The 22,714-nt window shown below is 42.8% G+C and overlaps 2 protein-coding genes across 13 annotated transcripts in view; one reads left to right on the top strand and one right to left on the bottom strand.

The window, feature by feature from the left end:
- Positions 1-8,852, bottom strand: part of TTC3 (tetratricopeptide repeat domain 3) — a 142,835-nt gene extending 133,983 nt beyond the window's left edge. For 4 of the 7 annotated variants that reach the window (XM_036851189.1, XM_036851195.1, XM_036851192.1 and 1 more), the window contains exon 1: positions 8,650-8,852. The gene's annotated coding sequence lies outside the window, so the exon portion shown is untranslated. The remainder of the gene's footprint in view (positions 1-8,649) is intronic. The other 3 variants (XM_036851193.1, XM_036851199.1, XM_036851198.1) reach the window with 3 other exon arrangements.
- An 85-nt stretch (positions 8,853-8,937) lies between these two features.
- LOC118894720 (phosphatidylinositol glycan anchor biosynthesis class P) lies at positions 8,938-21,208 on the top strand. Of its 6 annotated transcripts, none has more exons than XM_036851203.1 (5): positions 8,938-9,103; positions 9,650-9,753; positions 16,160-16,232; positions 18,568-18,686; positions 20,850-21,208. In XM_036851203.1, exons 2-5 carry the CDS (start codon positions 9,672-9,674, stop codon positions 20,978-20,980), a joined length of 405 nt encoding a protein of 134 aa, XP_036707098.1. In that variant the 5' UTR covers positions 8,938-9,103; positions 9,650-9,671; the 3' UTR covers positions 20,981-21,208. The 6 variants fall into 6 exon arrangements, with proteins under 6 accessions (XP_036707098.1, XP_036707097.1, XP_036707099.1 ...); XM_036851202.1 differs by having other exon boundaries at positions 8,938-9,211; XM_036851204.1 differs by having other exon boundaries at positions 9,070-9,152.
- The last annotated feature ends 1,506 nt before the right edge of the window (positions 21,209-22,714 follow it).

The following is a 22,714-nucleotide window of genomic DNA, read 5'->3' as shown; positions in this document are numbered from 1 at the left end:
TTGGTGACTTGCCTTCAATCTTGGCATCCCCTAAAACTCTGATCATAACACTTTACTGCTTAAAATAATTCAGCAGCTTCTCATCATCTTCAGGATAAAGTCCAAACTCCTTACTATAGCACAGAAGGCCTTTTGTGATCCTGTTCCTGCATTTCTCTAGTCACTCCGTGACATGCAACGTAGAAGCCAGTCATACTCAGGTGTCTGTCATTTCTAAACAAAGCTTATTCTGCAACCAGAATGCCTACCAGTCCTTAATACTCGATTGCAGGAAGCATTTCCTGAACTTCTCACTACCACCAAGTTTATTTTTGCACCGCTTCTCTGTAAGCCCTGAGCACCCTGCTCATATCTTTTTGACAGCAATTTTCATACTGTTTGGTCATTACAGGTTTCTCTCTGTAGGTTCACTATGTCCAGAGGGCACACTGTGTCCTACTCATCTTGATTCCCTATCTCAGTGCTTCCCAAATTTTTAATTTGCATACCCCAAAGTAGAAAACTTTGCCAAATCCACTTGTCAACTGTACTGTTACCTATTTAATATTTTTATTTAGACTAACTCAACTTTTAACTTAGATGTAAGCTTGTATTAATAGAAAGTTTGTTACCACCAAGAAATCTTAAGTTTGGTAAGACAGAATTTTTTTTCCTAACACAAACTAAAATGAATATACTACAAAAATTAAATACTGATGCAAAGGACTTCTGAGTCCATCAATTATGATGAACTAATGAGGCACTCCATGACTGCAAAACAAAGTGGATGCTAGATTTTTTAAATTTTGCTGAGCTCATAGAAATAGCCAACACTTAAAACCACCCTTTCCCCCCAAAGCAACAAACCTCTAGCTAGAAACTAAACCTGACAGTCAACAATGATAAATCATAATGCCAAGAGCAATAGTGGGATCATGGGCCAGAAGCAAAGTGAGAAAACTGAAAGGTTGGTCCCACGTAAAGCTCCCAGCCAAAGCTAATACAAATCCTATCAGAAGGAAAGTACCCCCAAATCAGACTCTCAAAATTCCCACAGAGAAAGATCAATCAATCAGGAGTTCATAATTGAAAATCTCTAAGCACAGGAGGTGACAATCCACCATAAGGGAGGCAACAGAAAAAACAAGCAATACATTTAGACCCCTGAGGACATCAGACATTGGGATTGCCAGTCTACAGAATATAGATTCAAAAAAATGAGCAAGCAACATGAGACTATAAAAAATGACTGGGTATAGCTAAGAAAGAACCGAATGATGCTTTAAGAAATTAAAAATATAATTGTTAAAAGTAAAGGAAAATAAAACACATGGGTCAAACAGATGATCAGGCACAGGTGAAGAGAAAACTGATGAACAAGAACATATGCCTGATGAAACTACCCAGCACTTTAAGTTCTGGCAAAGATACAAGGAAATGAAAAATATGAAAGATGAAAAATAAGTGATCTGGAAACAGTCTAATACATATATATCGAGTTAAATTTCCAGAAGGAGAAAATAGATAAAATCAGAGAGAAAGTATTTAAAGGGCACAAGGCTCAGAATCTTCTAGACCTCATGAAGACAAAATTCTGAATCAGGAAACACATGTATCCAAAATAGAATAAATAAAAAGTAATCATCATCTAGACTTATAAGTGAAGATGTAAACCAAAGACAGAAAATCCAATGCAGCCAGAAGAAAAATAATATTTTCTTCAAATTACCGTAAATAAAACTGGCAGCAGACAACTTTGCATGTAGAATAATATATTTACCATATAAACAGAAAATAAAGCATCAACCTAGAACTATATACCCATCAAAATTATCCTCAAGAACAAGGGTAAAATAAAAATAATTTTAGATAAAAAAATGAGTTGACCACCAAGAGACCTGAACTAACTTCTAAAAGTACCAATTAAAAATCATAAATTACCTGACTGGATTAAAAGAAAAATCTAGTAATATATTCTTCATAAGAGATACCTAAAATCTAAGGACATAAGAAAAGTGACATGAAAATGAAGAAAAAGGTTATTCCAGGTAAATTACCACCAAAAGAAAGGTGGGATAGACCAAACAGACCCTAAGACAAAAAACAAACTTAAGCGTGGAGAGAACCACAACATAACAGAAAAGGTTCAACCCACTAGGAAAACAATGTTTAGCTTGCATGTATCTAATCAAATAGTCTCAAAATACATAAAAATGAAAACTGTTAGAACTACAGGAAGTCTGTTAGAAGGTAACAGTGGAAGACTACATCTCTCTCATGACAGGTCAAACAACTGAAAATTAATATAGACAGTCTGAACAACACAATTTACAAGCCTGATCTAAAACATACATAACAACTAGAGAATACATACTCTTCACAAGTACACACAGAATAGTTATCACAATTCCCTATGTACAAGGCCATAAAGCAAGGGCAAACAAATGTTTTCAGAAAGATAAAATATACAATACATTCTCTGACAACACAATTAAGAAATGAACGAAAAGGAAAAACGTTAATGAAGAAACATCTGGAAATTTTAAAGCATATTTTAAAGAAAACTTTAAAACACGTTAAGTCAGAGAAGAAATCAAAATAGGAATTTTAATAATACTTAAATTTAAAAGTTAATGAAAATACCATAAATTAAACCATGTTATATAAAGCAAAAATGAACTGTGAGGAAACGTACAGCTTTACATGCTGATAGTAGGAAACAGGAATGACTGAAAATTAGTAAGTTAATCATGCAATTTAAGTTAGAAAAATAATAAACAATAAACTCAAAGAAGGAAAAGGAAGGAAATCATAAAGGAGAAAAAAATCGATGAACTAAAAAACAAAAATAGAACAAATTAGGCCAAAAATTCATCCTCTGGCAAGATTAATAAAATAGACTAACTTCTGGCAAAATTAATGAAAAAAAAGTCGCACACAAATAATATTCAAAATGAGAAAAGGGAACATAACTACAAGTAAAAGAGATTAAAGAGAATTAAGACAATACCATGAACTTGATGCCAATAAATTTTTAAAAATAAATAAAATTTACCAAAACTGACTAAAAGAAATGGAAAACCTGAAGTCCTACTACTATTCAATTGCTAATTATCAACAATTTACAGTCCTCCACACACAAAAAATTAGATCCAAATGATCTCACAGATAAAGGCCACCAAACTTTTAAGAAACAAATCACTCCAATCCAAACTGTCCCAGGGAACAGAAAAAAAGGAACTACTCTGCAAATGGCATAAAGCCAGTGTAACCTGAAAACCAAAATCAGACAAGATAGTCAATAAAGAAAAATAACAGGTGATTTCATTCATAAACAAATACAAAAACCTAAATAAAATACTACCAAACCCCATCCAGTTCAAAAAAAGACAGTCCATCAAGGTCAATTTGCATTTATCTTAGGAACGAATGTAAGAGAATTAAGAATTTTTAAATGTATAAATTGGAATCTATTACACTTAACAGATTAAAGGAGAAAAACCACAAGATATTGTCAACAGATGCAGAAAAGCACGTGACAAAACTGCAAACAAAGATTCCCCTAACTTAATAAAGAGTATCTATAGAAACTCATAACAAACATTTTTAAGGGGGAAACAATTTTTTAAAATCAGGAATAAGACATGTAGTCTCACTATAATCACATGTATGCTCTCTATAATCACTTCTAATGAATAACCATAATCACATCCACTGAACATAGATCTAAAAGTGTGCCAACAAATTAAGGCAAGAAAAAAAAAACTTAAGGGAAAATAATTGGAAAGGAGAACCAAAAGTGTCACTATTTGCAAGTGATATAACTGTCCACATACAAAACCCAAAAGAATTACAGAAAATGTATCAGAATAAGAGCTTATCAAGTGGATGACTGAAGATCAATGTAAAAAATCCATTGAATTTCTATTAACTAACAATGAACAGTCAGAAAATAGAATCTAAAAAGCATCATTTGTAACAGCAACAAAACTACTAGAAACCTTGGAATCAACATTTAAAAAGTGTTAGATCTGCAAGAAAAAATTTACAAAACTATATCAAAAAACATTTAAAACCTAAATAAATGGAAATACATACCTCAAATCTTAAAGATTTCAAGTCTCCCCCAAACTGATTTCAATCATTCCAATTTGTTCCCAAAGAGTTTTTTCATGTCACATGACAAGCTGTTACAAGAACAGCTAAGACTCGAGTGCCCCCCAGATATCAAGATTTCAGGTAAAGCTGTAGCATTAATAATCACGACAGTGTGGTATCAACACAGAGATAGACAAGTGGACAAGTGGCACAGAAAGGTGAACGAGAAACAGACCCACACACACAGAAACTAAACATGTAAAAGAGGTGGTTCAGCAGATCATTAGTGAACAGTGGGCCAATTCAATGCACGGAGTGAGGTCAACTGTAGCCACATGGGGGGAAAAAATGAATGTGGATCATTACCTCACACCATATACAAAAATCAGTACCAGATGGATTATGAACTTAAATGTGAAAGGCGTCATTTAAAAACTTCTAAAGAGAAACACAGGAGAACGACTTTATAATCCCAGGGCAGGGAAATTTTCCAATTAGATTACATTAAAATGAAGAACTTCTGTTCAGCAAAATACACCATGAAGTGCAAAAAGACGGACCACGAACTAGAAGAAGATATTTACAACGTGTATACTCAATAAAGGATCGATGTTACCAGTTTGTTAGTTTTAAAAGACAACCCAACAGAAACATGGGTAAAAGATATGACGAGGTATTTTTTTGTGAACAAAAAGGACAGATGGTTCACAGATAAATGAAAAGATGCTCAAACTCATTAGCAATCAAGAAATACAAATTAAAACCACAATGCACATCATTTCATATCCATCTGATTTACAAATATTAAGAAGTCTAACAGTAATAAGTGTTACAGAGAATATAGATCAACTATACCTCTTACACACTACTAATCAAAGTATATAAATTGACAAAACTGCTTGCCAAAGTATAAGCTGGTACAACCACTTCAGAAAACAATTTGGTATCATTTTGTAAAGCTGAACATTCATACCCCATAACCCAGCAATTCCACTTCTAGCAAATAGCTTACCACAGTGGTATTCCAACATTTTTTTACTCACAAACCACGCTTTAAAAATTACATATTCTTCACACTTTAAAACGACATCTAAAAAATTTCAGCCCCAAGTTTAAATAATTGCAAAGGATGAATTTCTAGAGTATCACAGTGACATTTTAAAGCTGGCATATCATTGGTTTAAAACGTCATAATTATTACAGCATAGAGTTGATCAAAAAATAACTAGTATATATGCTGATAATTAAACATAAAAGTTACATTTTATTGGAAATGCAGCTCTTGAAGAGATGGGAAGTGTCTGGATTAAAAGAGGTGTTCCCTAACACTACAGCTGCATGTATTTTAGATTATCCTTTTGTTTCCCATGGAGAGTTTTTCAACTGGGACACTACCCTGGTAAGATCCCATATGGGTGAGCGCTATGCATTCCTAATTTAAGGCAGAAGTGCTACTGTGAGAGGGAAGGGGAGAAAGTAGAACCAGGAGGAAGTTTCTGTCACAGGCTTCAGGCATTACCAGTTTTACGAAAGGGTACACATGGAATTTAATGATCACAAATTGATTCATTAATATTACCTGTGCCCAAGTACTCCTCAGAAAATCTTTATTACTTTCCCAGAGGTCATATACCCCAGTGTGAAAAGTAGAGAAATTCTTGCAACTATGTACCAGAAGATATGTACAAGAATCTTCAAAATAGCAAAACCTAGAAACAACCAAAATGTTCATCAACAGAAGAACGCATACACTGTGTTATATTCACCCATAGAATATTACACAGCCGTGAAAATTAATGACTTACATCTATACTGAATATCAGTGACTCTTAGAAACATAACGTTGAGTGAAATGAGCAAGACCCAGAAAGCTGTATCCAGTATTCCTTTTTTTAAATTCAAAAACAATAGAAACCACACAATACATTGTTGAGGGATGTATACATATCTGATAAAATTATTTTTTAAAAAACAAGGAATGACACACACAATTTAGGATAGTAGTCACTCTGGAGGTGAGCACATTCAATATCGGTCATTTTGATTCCTGGATTGATCATTTTGATTCTTGGATTGAGTGGTGGGTTGATAGGTGTTCATTTTATTGTTTTGCTTCACAACTTGCATATATGTTACATATTTTGAAAGTATCAAATATTACATTAAAGAGGAAAGAAGATTTTTAAAAAACCGTTCATCATATGCAAAAAAGTAATTAAATCACCTCACCTGCTATTAGAGAGGTACATCTAACATACCATGGAATTATCTTACATCAACCATTGGAAGTGATACATTAGGTACAAAATAAATGTTTACTGGAATTAATCTTAAGAGAACCAAATGAGATAAAGACTGAGCCAGTTAACTGTGAGAGATGAACCCATAGGCTGACACAGGGCTAGAGCAGAAGCCAAGGTGGCTACAAGCAAATTTAGCCGCAAGCTAAAGTTATAAGGAAGCTGGTCAGTAAACAGAAGGCAAAAATGTAAAAGTCAGGTAACATACAGTGTTAGCAAGGCTGTGACAAATGGGTGTCTTCACTCAATACCAGTGAGAGTGAAAATTAGTGCAACCACTTTGAGAGCTTCTGTGATATTTAGTTACGTTGAACTTGCATATATCCTAGTATAGAGCAAATCCACTACTAGGTGTATTTTCTCGAGAAACTTCCAAACGTGTGCACAAAGCAGACAAGTACAAAGATGTTTATTGCAGGATTGTTTTTAGAGTCAAAAACCAGAAACAAAGCCCATCAACAGGAAAACGGATAAGTAAATTATGGTATATTCATACAATGGAATTCTATACCAGCAATTAAAATGAATGAACCAAACACAATTATCCAATTTATTCATATGTAAATCTGAAAATGTGATGCTGATCGAAAAAAGCAAGTTGCAAAAAGACACATTGTTTAATACCATTAAAGTTTAAAACACACAACCCTATATATTGTTTATGGATTCACCGTGATCAAAGTATAAAATATGCAAGGGAATGATATACACAAACCTAAACACAGTGACAACCTCTACGGAAGGAGGGGCAGGAACTGAGAGCACCTCCATATTTTGCAATTTTAGTTCTTTTAAATTAAAAAGAGGATCTGAAGTAAATTCGGCAAAATAATTACATCTGTAAATCTTAATCATGGATTGGTTAGATACCCCTCTGTATTTTATGTGTGAAATCTTCCAGAAATTAAAAAGAAGAAAAAACCGGAAAATTAGGCAAGAGTAAGAAAATTGAGCAAATGAACAGCGAGAAACAGACACCAAAACGCAGCCCTTGAGCGCAGAGCACGAACCTTTGAGCAAGAGGAGGAGTAGTTGGGTCTCTAATGGGTAATGGGTCTCTAATAGGATAAAATGCACATTTCCTGCAATACAGAATGTCCTAACTAGAGCTGTAATTATGAGGAAACTGCTCCCAAGGGAGGAGTAAAACCTGTACGGTGTCTACCTTGTTTCCCTCGCCATGACGCTGGGCAGAATCAAGAGAGTTAATTCACGTGAACGCCATAAAACACTATATGAACCGTTAACTATTATCAAGAACGCCCAGGATCGGCTAAAAGGTATCTGCCCAGGTGTCGTGTACATATTATTTTGAAAGGAGTCTGCAATCGAAGATCTTTGGGCGTGTAGGGCGCCTCTGAAAATAGTACGCCACACTGGTACCAACCAACATTCACCTATGCCTTGACTCCATTTCTGGCCCTTGGCCCCCTTATTCCGCCCCCAAAACAGGCTGGCTCGACCGGCCACACCTGACATCGTAAATATTACGGCGCAGCTGGCCAGACCCGCTGCTCTCCCCCCTTCCCATTAGCGCTGGGGGAGGAAGTATGCTCCGAAGAGGCGCAGGGGACGGGGGAGCACTGCACTGATTTCTCCCTCCCCGTCCCCTCCCCGCGCTCGGCAGCCATTCTCACGAAAACAGGTGGCGCAGATGTAGGAAACACAAGACACAGAGGAGGGGCGTGCAAGAACGTTCACGAACACTCGCGAACGACGACCTGATCACGCACCCGACAGGACCCAGGCGCGGCTCGCGCGCGGGGACACGCGAGGACGCACCCCCGGGGGGGCAATGCTGCAGGCGGGGGTCACGACTACAGGAGGCGCGGCCACGCGCGCGGAGAACGCGCACCCCCGGAGAAAGGCAGTAACACAAACGGGGGTTCCCACACCGCCGGGGCGCCACGCCGTCGCCGGGAAGAACCAGCGCGGACACAAAGGAGCCGGGAGGAGACACACGGGCGCGTGCCCACCCGCGCTCAGGCCGGCGGACCCTCCGCCTAGCGAAGGTGTCACCCGCGCACCGACTGCGGCGAGGGTGCGCGTGCGGCCGGGGGATGCGCACACAAAGGGGCTTCTCCCACCCTCGCACAGAAGCCCGGAGGGGGCCACACTTTAAGAAGGAGGACACCAGACAAAGGAAACACACCCACTGAGACCGACAAAAGCGGCCACACACTCCCCCCCTGCACCGGCACCCAACCAGCGCACACACACCGCGGGCGCCACGGCCAACGACGCGGGGCGACGCGCACACACCCACACTCACCACACACCCACGGAGGGGGTGTGGAGGGCCCCTCTCCCCGGGCATCTCGGCTGCAGCGCGACAAGGTGACACATCCGGGAGCCCTGCCGCGCGCCAGGTGTGCACTCACCGGGGCCCGCAGCCCGCGAGCCTCGGACGCGGGCCGCCGCCGCCGCCGCCTCAGGCCCTCCACGTCAGCCAGCGGGCGGGCAGGAGCGGCCGGCGGCGCAGGCGGCAGACGCGTCACGTGGGCCGCAATGCACATGCGCCGTCGCGCCGCCACCCCCCGCCCCCAGCGGCAGAGAGCTGACCGATCCCTCCAGCCCCCGCGCTCGCGCGCTCCTGCCGGACGAGGGTCGCGGTGCGCCTGCGCCCGGGCAGGGGTTGCCTTGGCAACTCGGCCCTTCTTCGTTTTCCCTCTCTCGCCCCCCTGCGGCTCCCTGGTCCGCGCCTGCGCAGAGGACTCGGCACGGAGGTGGCCGAACTGTGGGGAGGGGCCGGAGTGGGCGCATGGAAGACCCAAGGTCGAGGGCCAATCCCAATCCCCGGGCTCGAATGAGAAACGGACCCCACGAGAGGGCAGGTCCGGGTCCCGGGCGCCGAGGCCCAGGCCTGAGGAGGCCGCGCGGGCCTCCTGTCCCTGCTTGCCCTTCCCTTTTCGCACGGAGGCGAAACCTGCAGAGCTGGAGTGGCGTCAGTCCCTCCCCTGCTCCCCCGTGGCCTCGCCCGCTCCCCCCTTGCCTCCCCCCACCTTATACTGCGGGAGGTGCGCGCTGTGGCGCGTGTGCTTGTGTGCGCGTGCACGTGAGGTTTGGGGGCTGGCTGCGCCTACAGGCGAGGTATGGGTGCTTGTGTGCACGTGTGCAAGCAGGTGTGTGTTGGAGGTCTGTGCGCAGGTTGCCCGTTGGCAGTGGTTTAGGGTGGGAAAACTGCGGAGGGGCTGTGCCCGTAGCAAAGCGATGAGGTTATAATAGGCCAAGGGTGTGAATCACTGACAGATGATTGTGTTTCTTTCCCACAGATTATCTAAAGCCACAGGGAAAATGGTGGAAAATTCACCGTCGCCATTGCCAGAAAGAGCGATTTATGGCTTTGTCCTTTTCTTAAGCTCCCAATTTGGTTTCAGTAAGTACTTTCCTGATGGATGGCCAGGGCCTTTCTCTGGTGTTCAAGGACAGGAAATTATTGCATTTGTTTGTAGAATGTGCACATAGGAACTGTGATTCTTTCTACCTTTGTCTCTTTTCGAGAAAACCTGGAGGGAACTCTTGTCTGTTAAGAGTGTTCTATATGCCAGACATGAGCCTGAAAGATTTAATCTCAACAAATATTTAAAATGCAGCACCAGGCAAGATTGCAAAGTGAATGCAACTTGGTCCCTGCCTTTAAGGAGGTCATGGTTTTGTGGACAAGACAGAGGAGTAAATCTACAATTCTTACTCAGTGTGATAAGTGCCATGGGCAGCCAGTGGCGAGACAAGAAATCAAAATGGAAAGTCAGGGAATTCCCTGTGGGTCCAGTGGTTCGGACTCTGCGCTCTCACTGCCAGAGCTCCATCCCTGGTCAGGGAACTAAGACCCTGCAAGCCACGCAGTAGCGTGGCCAAAAAAACCCAAAAAACCCTGGGAGTCAGAGTGAGCTTTCTCCCAGGGACTTTGTCTTCACCAATAAGAAGGAAGAAGTGAGAAGGCATTATGGGGTTTGGAAATGAGTAATCTGGTGTGGCCCCGGTGCAGCCTGTGGGAGGGACAGGAATCAGGTTATAGAAGTCAGCTGCACTTTACATCCTGGGTCTCAGTCAGTCCCCATAAGGTCCCATTTTACAGATAAGGAAACTGATGTTCACTGAGACATGATATTCCCAGAGTCACACAGTGGGCCCCATGTCTCTCCCCAAAAGGATTTGAGAATTAGGGAGAAAAGTGGGTGCCCACAACTTTTTAGAATTTTGTGGAAACGAGAAAGATGGAGTGGTAATGCTTCTGAACCCTAACTGCATCAGTATAGCCAACCAAGCTGTTGGCCAGGGCAGTCTATGGGGTGAAGAAGTTATAACTTGAGTTCAAATCCTGACTCCTCCACAGATTAGCTTTGTGGAGGACCATTTAGTTAACTTCTTTGGGTCTTCAGATTCTTCCTCTGTGAAAGGGTGGTGATGTTTATCAAATGCTTATGAAGCATAAGACAGTCTTGTGAGATAGATATTGTCATTACTGTCCTCATTTTGCAGATGAGAATACTGAGGCACACGGGACTTAAGTAATGTGCTCAAGGTCACACAGCCAGTAAATGATAAAGCTAGAATTTGAACCCAGGCATGCTGGGTTGACTTCACTATGCTGCCTCTTATGTCTGTTGTGAAGATTACTTGCCGTAATTTATGCAGAGCACTTAAAAGAATGCATAGGAACAATAAGTACGGGTTTCTCCCACAATCCAAAAGTAGAGACCATTCCTATGAAACCTTTCCTAAGCAGAAATGGTGTAAAGCGACGATTACCTTAGGGCACATCTTGCTAAGCAATGCACAAGATAAATTGAGATAACGCACTCAATTTGATAAAGATACTCAGTTGAGATCAAGATGCTCACACAGTTCAAAGCTATGGCAGTTTGATGCCGAGATGCTGAATGTAGCTCTGGGGAAGGAGCCCAGACGTGCCACTCTCCCTGCTCTGGGTGGGCACCGCCTGCCTGTATCACGGCTCCCTGCAAAACAAGCACTGAATGCTTTTTAAGTAAAAGCAAAAATCCTCTTCAGATTTCCTTTGGTTTCCGAAGACAGTTACTAACGTAGGTCTTTCATAAAAGCGAAATGGCTTAAAGCGAGCTTTCGGAAAGTGGGGATACCTGTACTTATTCAGTGTTAGCTGCTGCTGCTATCGTTATCATCAACATCATCATTTTTGTAAATCCCTGTTGTATAGAGTTATTTGAAGGGTTAGAAACTATATATATAAATAAAAGCAATGACTTTAAGACTGAAATCTAACAGTACCCACAACCAGAAATTAATTCTGCAAATTTTTCTTGCGTACTTACCATGTGCCAGCCACTATTACAGGCAAGGGAGGAGCAAAACAGCCCCCAACTTCCTGCTTTTCACAGTTTTCATTCTGCTAGGGGGAGATTGCCAATGGACAAATTAAATAATTAAACATACAGAATGTCAGATGATAATGTGTACCATGGGGAGAAATTAAGCAAGAAAGGAGGATGAGGAGTGGGAGGGCGTTGCCATCGTAAATACAGTAGTCAGGTGGTGCCTCACTGAGGGGTGAGTTGTAAGCACAGATGCGAAAAGTGAGAGTGAGCCATGTGGCAATCCAGGGAAAGCGCCTCCCAGAGAAGAGCCAGTGCAAAAGCCCGAGGAGGCCAGTGGTTTCAAGGAACAGATGGAGGTCAGTAAGGTTGAAACCTGAGACAGTGAGGCAGAAAGTAATAGGATAGAGGAGGTCAGAGGCCAGTGCCCAGCAGTCATAATAAAACTAGGTGGTGGGGGCTTCCCTGGTGGCGCAGCGGTTGAGAATCTGCCTGCTAATGCAGGGGGCACGGGTTCGAGCCCTGGTCTGGGAAGATCCCACATGCCACGGAGCAACTAGGCCTGTGAGCCACAACTACTGAGCCTGCACATCTGGAGCCTGTGCTCTGCAACAAGAGAGGCCACGATAGTGAGAGGCCCGCACACCACGATGAAGAGTGGCCCCCGCTTGCCACAACTAGAGAAAGCCCTCGCACAGAAACGAAGACCCAACACAGCCAAAAATAAATTAATTAATTAATTAATTAAAAAAAGAAAAAAAAAAACTAGGTGGTGGGTACGCAGGGGTTACATGAGTCTCTCCATATATTGAAATAGTTATTGATTTAAAAAGCTAACTGTCTTAATCTGTTCGGGCTGCTATAACAAAGTACTATAGACTGGGTAGCTTAACCAGTAGACATTTATTTCTCACAGCTCTGCAGGCAGGGAAGTGCAAGATCAGGATGCCAGCATGGCTGGGTTCTTGGTGAAGGCCCTCCTATGGTTTGCAGACAACCACCCCCTTGCCATATCCTCGCATAGTAGAGAAAGAAAGGACACTAATCCCATGATGGAGACCCCTCCCTCATGACCTCATCTATACCTAACTGCCTTCCAAAGACCCCACCTCCAAATCCATCACATTGGGGATTAGGGTTTCAACATATTAATTTGGGGGCGGGGAACACAAATATTCCGTCCATCACAGTAGTTATAGATTGTGGTAATAGCTTTGAGGGAAATAAAGGGAAATGACGGAGTAATGAAGGTGTGGTCGGTGGGACACAGCTGGGAGAGCAGGTGATTGGGGAAAGCCTCTCTTAAGGTGACATTTGAGCTGAGACATAAAGCAGACTAAGGAACCATCTGCATTGGAAGAGCCAAAGGGAGATCGCTCCAGGCAGACAGCGCTCGCTGTAAATGCAGTGACCCTGCGTCCGGAAGGTTGTTTGAAGCACAGAAATGAGACGCTGTCTGGAGCTGGAGCGTAGCGCGTGAGGGCTGGACATTGGAGAGGCGGGCCGAGCCAGGTCGTTCCAGTTCTTGCAAGCCCTAGGAAGGATTTTAGATTTTACTCTAAGGGCAGCGAAGGATCTGAACTGGCAAGTGATAGGGTCAGATTTGTATTTTTGGAAAATCTCTCGACGCTGTGTGGAGAACGACTGCTCCAGTATCTCTTTCTTCAGGGTTGGAATGACTAGGTCCCACTCCGAAAGCCTGGGAGTCGTCTTCACTTGTACTTTTCCTTCTCCCCCAACTCATTCATCTGCTGCTGCCACTGAGCCTGCCGGGGTCTCACTTCTTCCACAGATTCATCCTACATGCAGCCGTCACAGTGACGCACCTGAGATCCAGACGTGAACTCCCCTGATTAAAACCTCTGGTTGGGGCCTGGATGGTTATTTCTCTTGGTAGTCTGCTGTAACTGTAAAGTTACCAACAAAATGTCCAGTTGTTCCCCTTGCGCAGAGCATAAAGTCCATGTTCCTTGCCCAAGGTCTTCCATGATCTGGGACCTGTTCATTTTCCGGCTGGTTTCTCCCTGCTCAGAGCCTCGTACTTCATGCCCGAGCCACTCCACGCTGCCCGGGGTTCCCCCAAATACGTCGCCTCCCCTTCATGTCGTTTCCAGTGCTCTGGCTGCTGCCTGTAAGCCCAGTGCGAAGACGGTGCTCAGGTTCTCGTTCCAGCTCGGTAACGTTTAGCTGTGAGACCTCGGGCAAGTTACTTATATTCCCTGAGCCTCAATTTTTTTCACCTGGGAGTAAGGACTACTCGCACACACCTCAGAGGGGTCTGGGGAGGGTCCAGTAAGATAGTGCCTGGGAAGTTCCTGCCACTGCATTTGACTCGTTTCTCTCTCCCACACGACTTTGTGAGAATAGAGACCATGTCTCATTTATCTTTATAGCCTTGACCTTTTCATAGTGCCTGGCATATGGCAGATGTACAGTAAATATTCATTCAGTTAATTAAACTAAGCAAATCATTTCCATTTATGAATTTGCATTTGTTTCCCCGCTGTTTGTATTTCTTTTTTTTTTTTTTTTTTTTTTTATTTATTTATTTATTTTTGGCTGCATTGGGTCTTTGTTGCTGCACGGGGGCTTTCTCTAGTTGCGGTGAGCGGGGGCTACTCTTCGGTGCGCGGGCTTCTCATTGCGGTGGCTTCTCTTGTTGCAGAGCATGGGCTCTAGGCACGTGGGCTCCAGTAGTTGTGACACGTGGGCTCAGTAGTTGTGGCTCGCGGGCTTTAGAGTATAGGCTTGTGGCGCAGGGGCTTAGTTGCTCCGCAGCATGTGGGATCTTCCTGGACCAGGGCTCGAACCCGTGTCCCCTGCATTGGCAGGCGGATTCTTAACCACTGCACCACCAGGGAAGTGCTGTTTGTATTTCATTAATCTTGAAAACTCAAGCTCCAAGCCAGTTCCTTGCCAGCTTTTCCCTCTGCCATCTACCACACCAGCTCTCTTCAGACCCCCAGCGCTCTCTCTGTGGATGGGTGCTGGGAACACTGTTCTCTCGTATTTCCGTCCTTCCTCTCATCTGCAAGCCCAGCATTTTCATCTGGCTAACCCCCCTATTCATCCTTTAGGCCCCAATTTAATAACTTCCTCCAGGAAATCTTTCCTAACCACTCACATCACCACCACTGTGGGCTGAGGGCCTTCTTATGTGTTCCGATATCCTCTTTTGTTACTCGCTCATTAGCACGTATCAGAGTGTATTGAAAATACCAATTTATTCTTCTCTATTCCTTGCTCAATTTTAAGCTCGGAGAGGGCAGAGGCCATCTCTTTCGGGTTCACCATTGTATCACACACTCCTGACATAGAGAATTCCATAATACATATTTGTTGAGAAAAATGTTAATCCTTCATTATCATTGAGACAGGCTTGAAATTTCTGTCTGCCACTTACCTTGGACAGATGATGCAACATGTCTAAGACTCCAGTTCCTCATCTGTAAAAATGGCTTAATACCTCCTAGGATTGTTTTGAGGATTAAATGAAATAATGCATGTAAAGTGCTCAGAAGTGTGCTTAGCCACAGTGAGTGCTCAGAGGTTGGCTGTTGTTATAATAGAGGGACAACAGGAAAGGGTGCCACAGAGACCTGGATTGAGGGAAATAAGACTGTGCTCTAGGAGATAAGGCATGTTGTGGATCAGAACAAGGGTAGATAAATTCACCTTTATGCCCCTAAATGTCTGTAGTTATTTCAACCCTGTGGGGATGAAGTGTTGAACACCTACTACGTATAAAGCAAATTGCTAGGTGCTATAAGGATTACAACAATTACTAAGGCATGATTTCTGCCCTTAAATTGCTTAAAATACAGTGTGAGTAGTGGAAGTTAAGACATGTTTTTTAAAATAACTAAGAGGAGGGGCTTCCCTGGTGGCGCAGTGGTTGAGAATCTGCCTTCCAATGCAGGGGACACGGTTCGAGCCCTGGTCTGGGAAGATCCCAAATGCCACGGAGCAACTAGGCCCGTGAGCCACAGCTACTGAGCCTGCGCGTCAGGAGCCTGTGCTCCGCAACGGGAGAGGCCGCGATAGTGAGAGGCCCGCGCACCGTGATGAAGAGTGGCCCCCACTCGCCGCAACTAGAGAAAGCCCTCGCACAGAAACGAAGACCCAACACAGCCAAAAATAAATATAAAAATAAATTAATTTAAAAAAAAAATAAAATAACTAAGAGGAGTTGTTTAATGGGTATAGAGTTTCAGATTCACAGGATGAAATAGTTCTAGAAACCTGTTTCACAGCAATACAAATATACTTGACGCTACTGAACATTACACTTAAAATGGTTAAGATGGTAAATTTTATGGTTTGGTTTTTTTTTTTTAAATTTATTTTTGGCTGCGTCGGGTCTTAGTTGTGGCACGTGGGCTCTTTCGTTGCAGCGTGCCAGCTTCTCTCTAGTTGTTTTATTTGAACCTTGATAGATTGGATGCATGCCTTACTGACCTTTTTCCTTTTTTTTTCCCTCTTCTGCAGTACTATATCTTGTGTGGGCTTTTATTCCTGAATCTTGGCTAAACTCCTTAGGCTTAACCTATTGGCCTCAAAAGTAAGTTCAATGTATTTCTTAAATAAAGTAAGAGTATATCAATGCTGTTTTGAAGGATCAGGTTTTTTCTTAAGACTTATGCAAATCTTATATTTATTCTTTTAAGATCCATAAATAGCCATATAGAAATTTAAAGCTTTTTAAAGACGATTATTGATACGCTTCTACTTAAATATGGTGGGCTAAATGCACATCTTTATCTCTGCTTCTTCTCAAAATCTTGTTAAAATAAGCCCATAGAAAAAAATAATTGTTAAGCTATAAAACCACAGGAGCAAATAACGGGATAGTGGAGGTGTATCAATAAAATCTTGGGAAGTCGATTGCAGATAGGTGAGAGGTAACTGACTGAATTTCCACTTTCCCACATTGCTAAAGCAGGGAAGCCAGCCAGAGCCTCTGTGCCCACAACACAGAGAGGCCCAGACATTGGAGGTACGGATACCTCTTTAACATGATATTTCCGGGTTGGGCTGAAAACAGTGTTTAAAGAGCATTCGACCCTCAAATCCCCCTCCTCAGCCCTTAAAGCTGGGAGACCAACCCTCCCCTGCAGAAGACGGGAGTTTTATGCTCTGTAAAGGCTGAGTGAGAGTCTCTAGTCTGGGGGGCACTAGGTCTAACTAGGCACGTTACTGAAAACAGGGATCAGTGAAAATCTGCATTGCTGAATAGTGAGATTCCTCCCAAGCACCTTTCCTCGCTAGGCTCTCAGGCTTCTGGTTGGCAGGCTTATACCACCTGCCTCCTCCCAGCAAGATAGGAGGGTCCTCCCTGAAGAAGTTGACCAGCTCAAGAGAAAGGGTCTCTAATTTCTGATAATTAGAGGTCCTCCAATGGAATGGCCAGGTCTCCCATAGTGTGGGTCACCAGTTGGCCATCCCCGCCCACAGATGCACAGTGCTTCCAATTAGTTTGTTAGTAGTTCATCTTTATTTTTATTTTTTTATGTCTCCCCGGCCACCTCCCTGCCTCCCCAGTACTTCATCTTTAAATATGAATAGGCAACTTATCAGACATTAAAAGAAAGCCTCTAAAATGAAATACAAGAGAAAAAAGCAAAAAAAGAATAGAGAAAAGAAACTTGAAGAAAATGGAGATAATGCAAAGAACAGAAGAAAATTTTAAAATAAAATCCTCAGAGATAAAAAAAGATTATAACTATGAAACAACAGGATGCTATAAAATAGGGAATGTTCAGAGAATTACTGCATTTGGAAATTATAAATATGGTAGCCAAAATTAACATTTTAATTGAAGGTTTAGAAGAAACACCAAAAGTAATCTCCAGAAAGTAGGATAGAGTATAGCAAAATAGAAAATAGAGAAAAGATGAGGAAAGTATAACAGCAGAAAATCTCTTAGAAGTTCCAGAAAGAGAAAACAGTAGGGAAGAAATTATTAAATAATGCACCCAATAAAACATGTGAGGTAGGGGGCTTCCCTGGTGGCGCAGTGGTTGAGAATCTGCCTGCCAATGCAGGGGACACGGGTTCGAGCCCTGGTCTGGGAAGATCCCACATTCCACGGAGCAGCTAGGCCCGTGAGCCACAATTACTGAGCCTGCGCGTCTGGAGCCTGTGCTCCGCAACAAGAGAGGCCGCGATAATGAGAGGCCCGCGCACTGCGATGAAGAGCGGCCCCCACTTGCCGCAACTGGAAAGAGCCCTCGCACAGAAACGAAGACCCAACACAGCCATAAATAAATAAATAAAATAAAATAAAATAAAATAAAAGAATTTACCAAGTTTAAATTAAAAAAAAAAAACATGTGAGGTAGAGCATTTGATGTGTTTAACTGTATTAAGAGGCACACTAGACTCTATCAGAGAATTTGAGGATGGAGTATTGATAGGTACATGGGAAACCAAGCAAACAGACAAAAAGCAGTAATTACTTAATTTCCAGGAAAAACAAAAAATTGTACAAGAAGACATATAATAATAATACGTTAACGGTGCTCAGTTGCAAACATTATTTATATATACATCTTTATCTCCATATTAGGATGTTCAGAGAAAATGTCTGAAGTTTAAAAAATCAAGAAATAATAATAGGAGTATGTTGTGTAGGAAGGTGGAGGTAAACACCAGAAGAAACAGCTTAGGTGCTGAAAGTGTCCCCTACTGGGAAGTAGGACTCCAGGGCTCAAACAGGGGTACAGGATAGCAGCTTCACTGTAGGCCAGTAGAACTATTGGACTGCCTTTTAGGTACATGTATTATTTCAGTCAAAGCTAAAATTAAGTTTAAAACTGTATTAACTTGGTGATGAACTGTAGAGAACTGCAACTTTTTAGGAAGTCTGTTACCTACTTTAATATTCTTTTCTGCAGATACTGGGCAGTCGCACTGCCTGTGTACCTCCTCATTACTGTAGTGATTGGTTACGTGCTCTTATTCGGGATAAACATGATGAGTACCTCTCCACTCAACTCCATTCATACGATCACAGGTAAATTTATATCAAAGGAAAGTGCCGGGGGATGGAGGAGTCGGGTATTAACACTTTTGTCAAGAAAAGCAGGGACTTCCCTGGTGGTGTCGTCGTTAAGACTCCGCGCTCCCAGGACTCCCCTGGTGGCGCAGTGGTTAAGAATCCTCCTGCCAATGCAGGGGACACGGGTTCGATCCCTGGTCTGGGAAGATCCCACATGCCATGGAGCAACTAAGCCTGTGCACCACAGCTACTGAGCCTGCACTCTAGAGCCCAAGGGCCACAACTACTGACCCCACGTGCAGAAACTACTGAAGCCCACGTGCTCTAGGGCCCATGTGCCGCAACTACTGAGCCCACATGCTGCAACTACTGAAGCCCATGCACCTAGAGCCCGTGCTCCACAACAAGAGAAGCCACTGCAATGAGAAGCCCGTAGACCGCAATGAAGAGTAGCCCCTGCTCACAACTAGAGAAAGCCCGCACACAGCAACAAAGACCCAACACAGCCCCAAAAATAATAATAATAAAAAATAAACCTAGATCACTTAAAAAAAAAAAAAGGCTCCACACTCCGAGTGCAGGGGGCCCAGTTTCAATCCCTGGTCAGGGAACTAGATCCCGCATGCCACAACTAAGAGCCTGCATGCTGCCACTAAAGGAGCCCACATGCCACAACTAAAAAGATCCCACATGCTGCAACTAAGACCCAGCACGGCGAAATAAATAAATAAATAAATATTTTTTAAAAAGGAAAAGCAACAAAGAACAGGCTGCAGTAATTGACACACATCAGCATAGTAAAAAAAACTGGGAGAAATAAATACAATTATACCAGAGGAAATGTTCACATGGCACAAATAAGCTCTCATGAATATGCTGTTTATTACACTAGTTAACAGGTGTATTTACTTATAAAAACCACAAGTATGTAATATGTTCCTTGGCAACTTTGCCTGAGAGAAACTTCTTTTATCCTAAACAAGCTGTGTTGATCAAGGGATGACAGAGAGGTCCATACAGACCTTGTCCAGGAGGAGGAATTTGGGGGTGTGTATCCTCAGGATCACTGTGTACACCTGACCGCAATTAAGTGGATAGAAGAGCCACAGCATGTTTTTTGTAGTTGTTGTTGTTTTTAAGTTCTTTTATTTCAAGTCTAAAGATTAAAGTAGATTCCTGGGAGTTCCCTGGTGGCCTGATGGTTAGGATTCCCCGCTTTCACTGCCATGGCCTCGGTTCAATCTCCTGGTTGGGGAACTGAGATCCCACAAGACGCGTGGCATAGCCAAAATTAAAAAAAAAAAAAAAAAAAAAAATTAGATTCCTGAACTTGCTTGGATTCTAGGAAGCAAAGTATTTTTTAAGTTCTGGTATGATTTTTTAACTTTTAGATATTGCTTTTCTGATAACCTACTGTGTTCCCTGCATACTTGGCTGGAATTACAGCAAATAGACAATTTGTACAAAGAGGGGAAATTGTTAAGTTTGCATGAATGATTGTACCAAATGATTGGGGTGTTGATATAATTCTGTTCCTATGAGATATGTACAAATGGGGCTTGAATCATCATTGTACAGTTGAATGAAATATTAATTTCTTTTTCTGTAATTTATTTTTGGCTGCATTGGGTCTTTGTTGCTGCACGTGGGCTTTCTCTAGTTGTGGCGAGCGGGGGCTACTCTTTGCTGCAGTGCACGGGCTTCTCATTGCAGTGGCTTCTCTTGTTGCGGAGCATGGGCTCTAGGCTTGCGGGCGTCAGTAGTTGCAGCACAGGGGCTCAGTAGTTGCGACACGCAGGCCCTAGAGCACGTGGGCTCAGTAGTTGTGGCGCGTGGGCTTAGTTGCTCCGCGGCATGTGGGATCTTCCCGGATCAGGGATCGAACCCGTGTCCCCTGCTTTGACAGGCGGATTCTTACCACTGCGCCACCAGGGAAGTCCCTGAAATATTAATTTATTACCCAAGTTAGAGGTTGCAGAAAGTACTTGGCTGATTTTTATTCTAATTGGGACATTTCTTCTAAAGAGAGAATTTAAGGGGCCTTTTAATTATGTTAAACATGGTATTTGTCATTATCCAAACATTAGCCTAGTAAACTATGTGGTGGGTCTCCACAAACCACAGAGATTGTTGAAGAAATTGCTTGGGTAAACAGAGCCTTTTGTCCTCTTCTTACAGATAACTATGCCATAAACCAACAGCCGAAGAAATACCAAGAAGAGGCCATCCCAGCATTAAGAGATATTCCTATTAGTGAAGTAAACCAAATGTTTTTTCTTGCAGCCAAAGAACTTTACACCAAAAACTGAATTGTACATAGACTAATACCAAACATTTATTACAAATTTTTGATGGAAGAATTTCGACCATAGTAATTTTGACTGTCTTTCTGATTAATATCCAGTATTGAAATGTTAAAAAAAAAAGAAAGAAAAATGTAAGTTGAACTTCTCTTAGATTAAGTTCTATTAATATTATAAATGTTATCAAATAGTAGTTACTAATGGACAGAGTAAATAAAATACTGCATTACCGTATGGCAAGTGTCCCTCCAGAGAGGCATTCATGTTGTAACTTTCAAAGGGCAATTGTGTACTTCCCACTGTTTGTTCTTAGAAGCCCAGAATTCAGACTCTTAGGTTTAGGAGAAGGGCACATTTAATGTGTGTCTTTGCCGTCAGATTCGTGTCTCAGGGACGACTGCTTTAGATGGGGCAGTCGACGAAAGCTGCTGTGAGGAGGCAGTTGGGGTTGAGGTTTGATTAGCAAAAACAGGAGCCGTCACATAAAGATTAGAGGGTCAGCAGGGAGCTTCCAGTACCGAGCAGGCAGGACAGAGACCTTGGGTGGGAAGAAGGGAAGGAGCGTGGTGTGTCCTAAGGCCAGGAGGCCAGCAGGGGGCCTAGCGCTTGCTTCGGGAGGGTGTGAGGGCTGTGTGGACCAGTGTAAGAAGTCTGGGTTCACCTGTCAGTGTGATGGGTTTGAGGCACTTCACATGCTGAGCCATTAGGAGGCTTTGAGGAAAAGTGTGTCACGGCCTGATCTGTGTTTTTTAAAAGCCACTGGGGGGAGTTCCCTGGCAGTCTGGTGGTTAGGACTCTGCGCTTTCACTGCAGGTTCACTCCCAGGTTGGGGAATTAAGATCCCACAAGCTGCTCGACGCGGCCAAAAAAAATAAAATAAAAGCTACTGGGCGGTGGGTGGAGGGTAGGTTCGGGAGGGGGAATTGGGGACGGGGAAGAGTGTGGAAGTAGGGAGACCGGTCAGGAGGCGATTGCATTAGTCCAGGCAGAAAATGCTTGCCGCATAGAGCAGAGTGGTAGCTGTGGAGCTGGGGAGGATCGCGTAGCTTTGCAGCATTTGTTGGAGACACAGCTGACTGGGTAGATGGATCTGATTGTACAGGGTAGGCAGGCTACTGAGAGGAGCTGTGATCAAGAGTCATTCCTAGGTTTATTTGAATTACTGAACTGAGGAGATGATTGCATCTTCTACTGAATCAGACAGATTTGGGGAAGTGCAATTGAGGGGGTTGGAGGATTTGGTAACTAACTATGGATTAGTTTGAGCAACGCTGCCATATTAATATCTGGGTATGTCTCGTGTAAGATTAAGAAGCTTAGATAGAAATAAGTTTAAAAGAAACAAGCCACCCATAACTTAGCAAGAGTATACTCACAGTTGGCCAGGGGGACCAAATCTAAATTCATCTAGCACTCAATGCCGCCTGTCTTTTGATAACTTAAATCTCTACCCAGGTTTGGAGCCACACATTTTAATTTATGCAAATTTAACTGTATTTTCTGTATTTAAAAATAAAAAAAGGAAAGAAAGAAAAGAAAAAGAAACTAATAATTTTAAATAGTTGGGAAAACTAGGACTTCCATTTCAATAACCATATCCCTGCCCAGTAAGCATGAGATGGATAACGTGAATCTGCTGTTTCTGTTGCCTAATGAGTCCCAGTTCCTGTATTAATTTAGGGTAAGGGCACGTCACCACACTGAAGAGCAGTTTGAGGGGACCAGCCAACTCTATCAAGG

Source organism: Balaenoptera musculus, chromosome 4, assembly GCF_009873245.2.
Source record: "Balaenoptera musculus isolate JJ_BM4_2016_0621 chromosome 4, mBalMus1.pri.v3, whole genome shotgun sequence".
Classification (NCBI taxonomy): Eukaryota; Metazoa; Chordata; class Mammalia; order Artiodactyla; family Balaenopteridae; genus Balaenoptera; species Balaenoptera musculus.
Note: the sequence above shows the minus strand (reverse complement) of the source record. Positions and strands in the feature narration are given on the sequence as shown.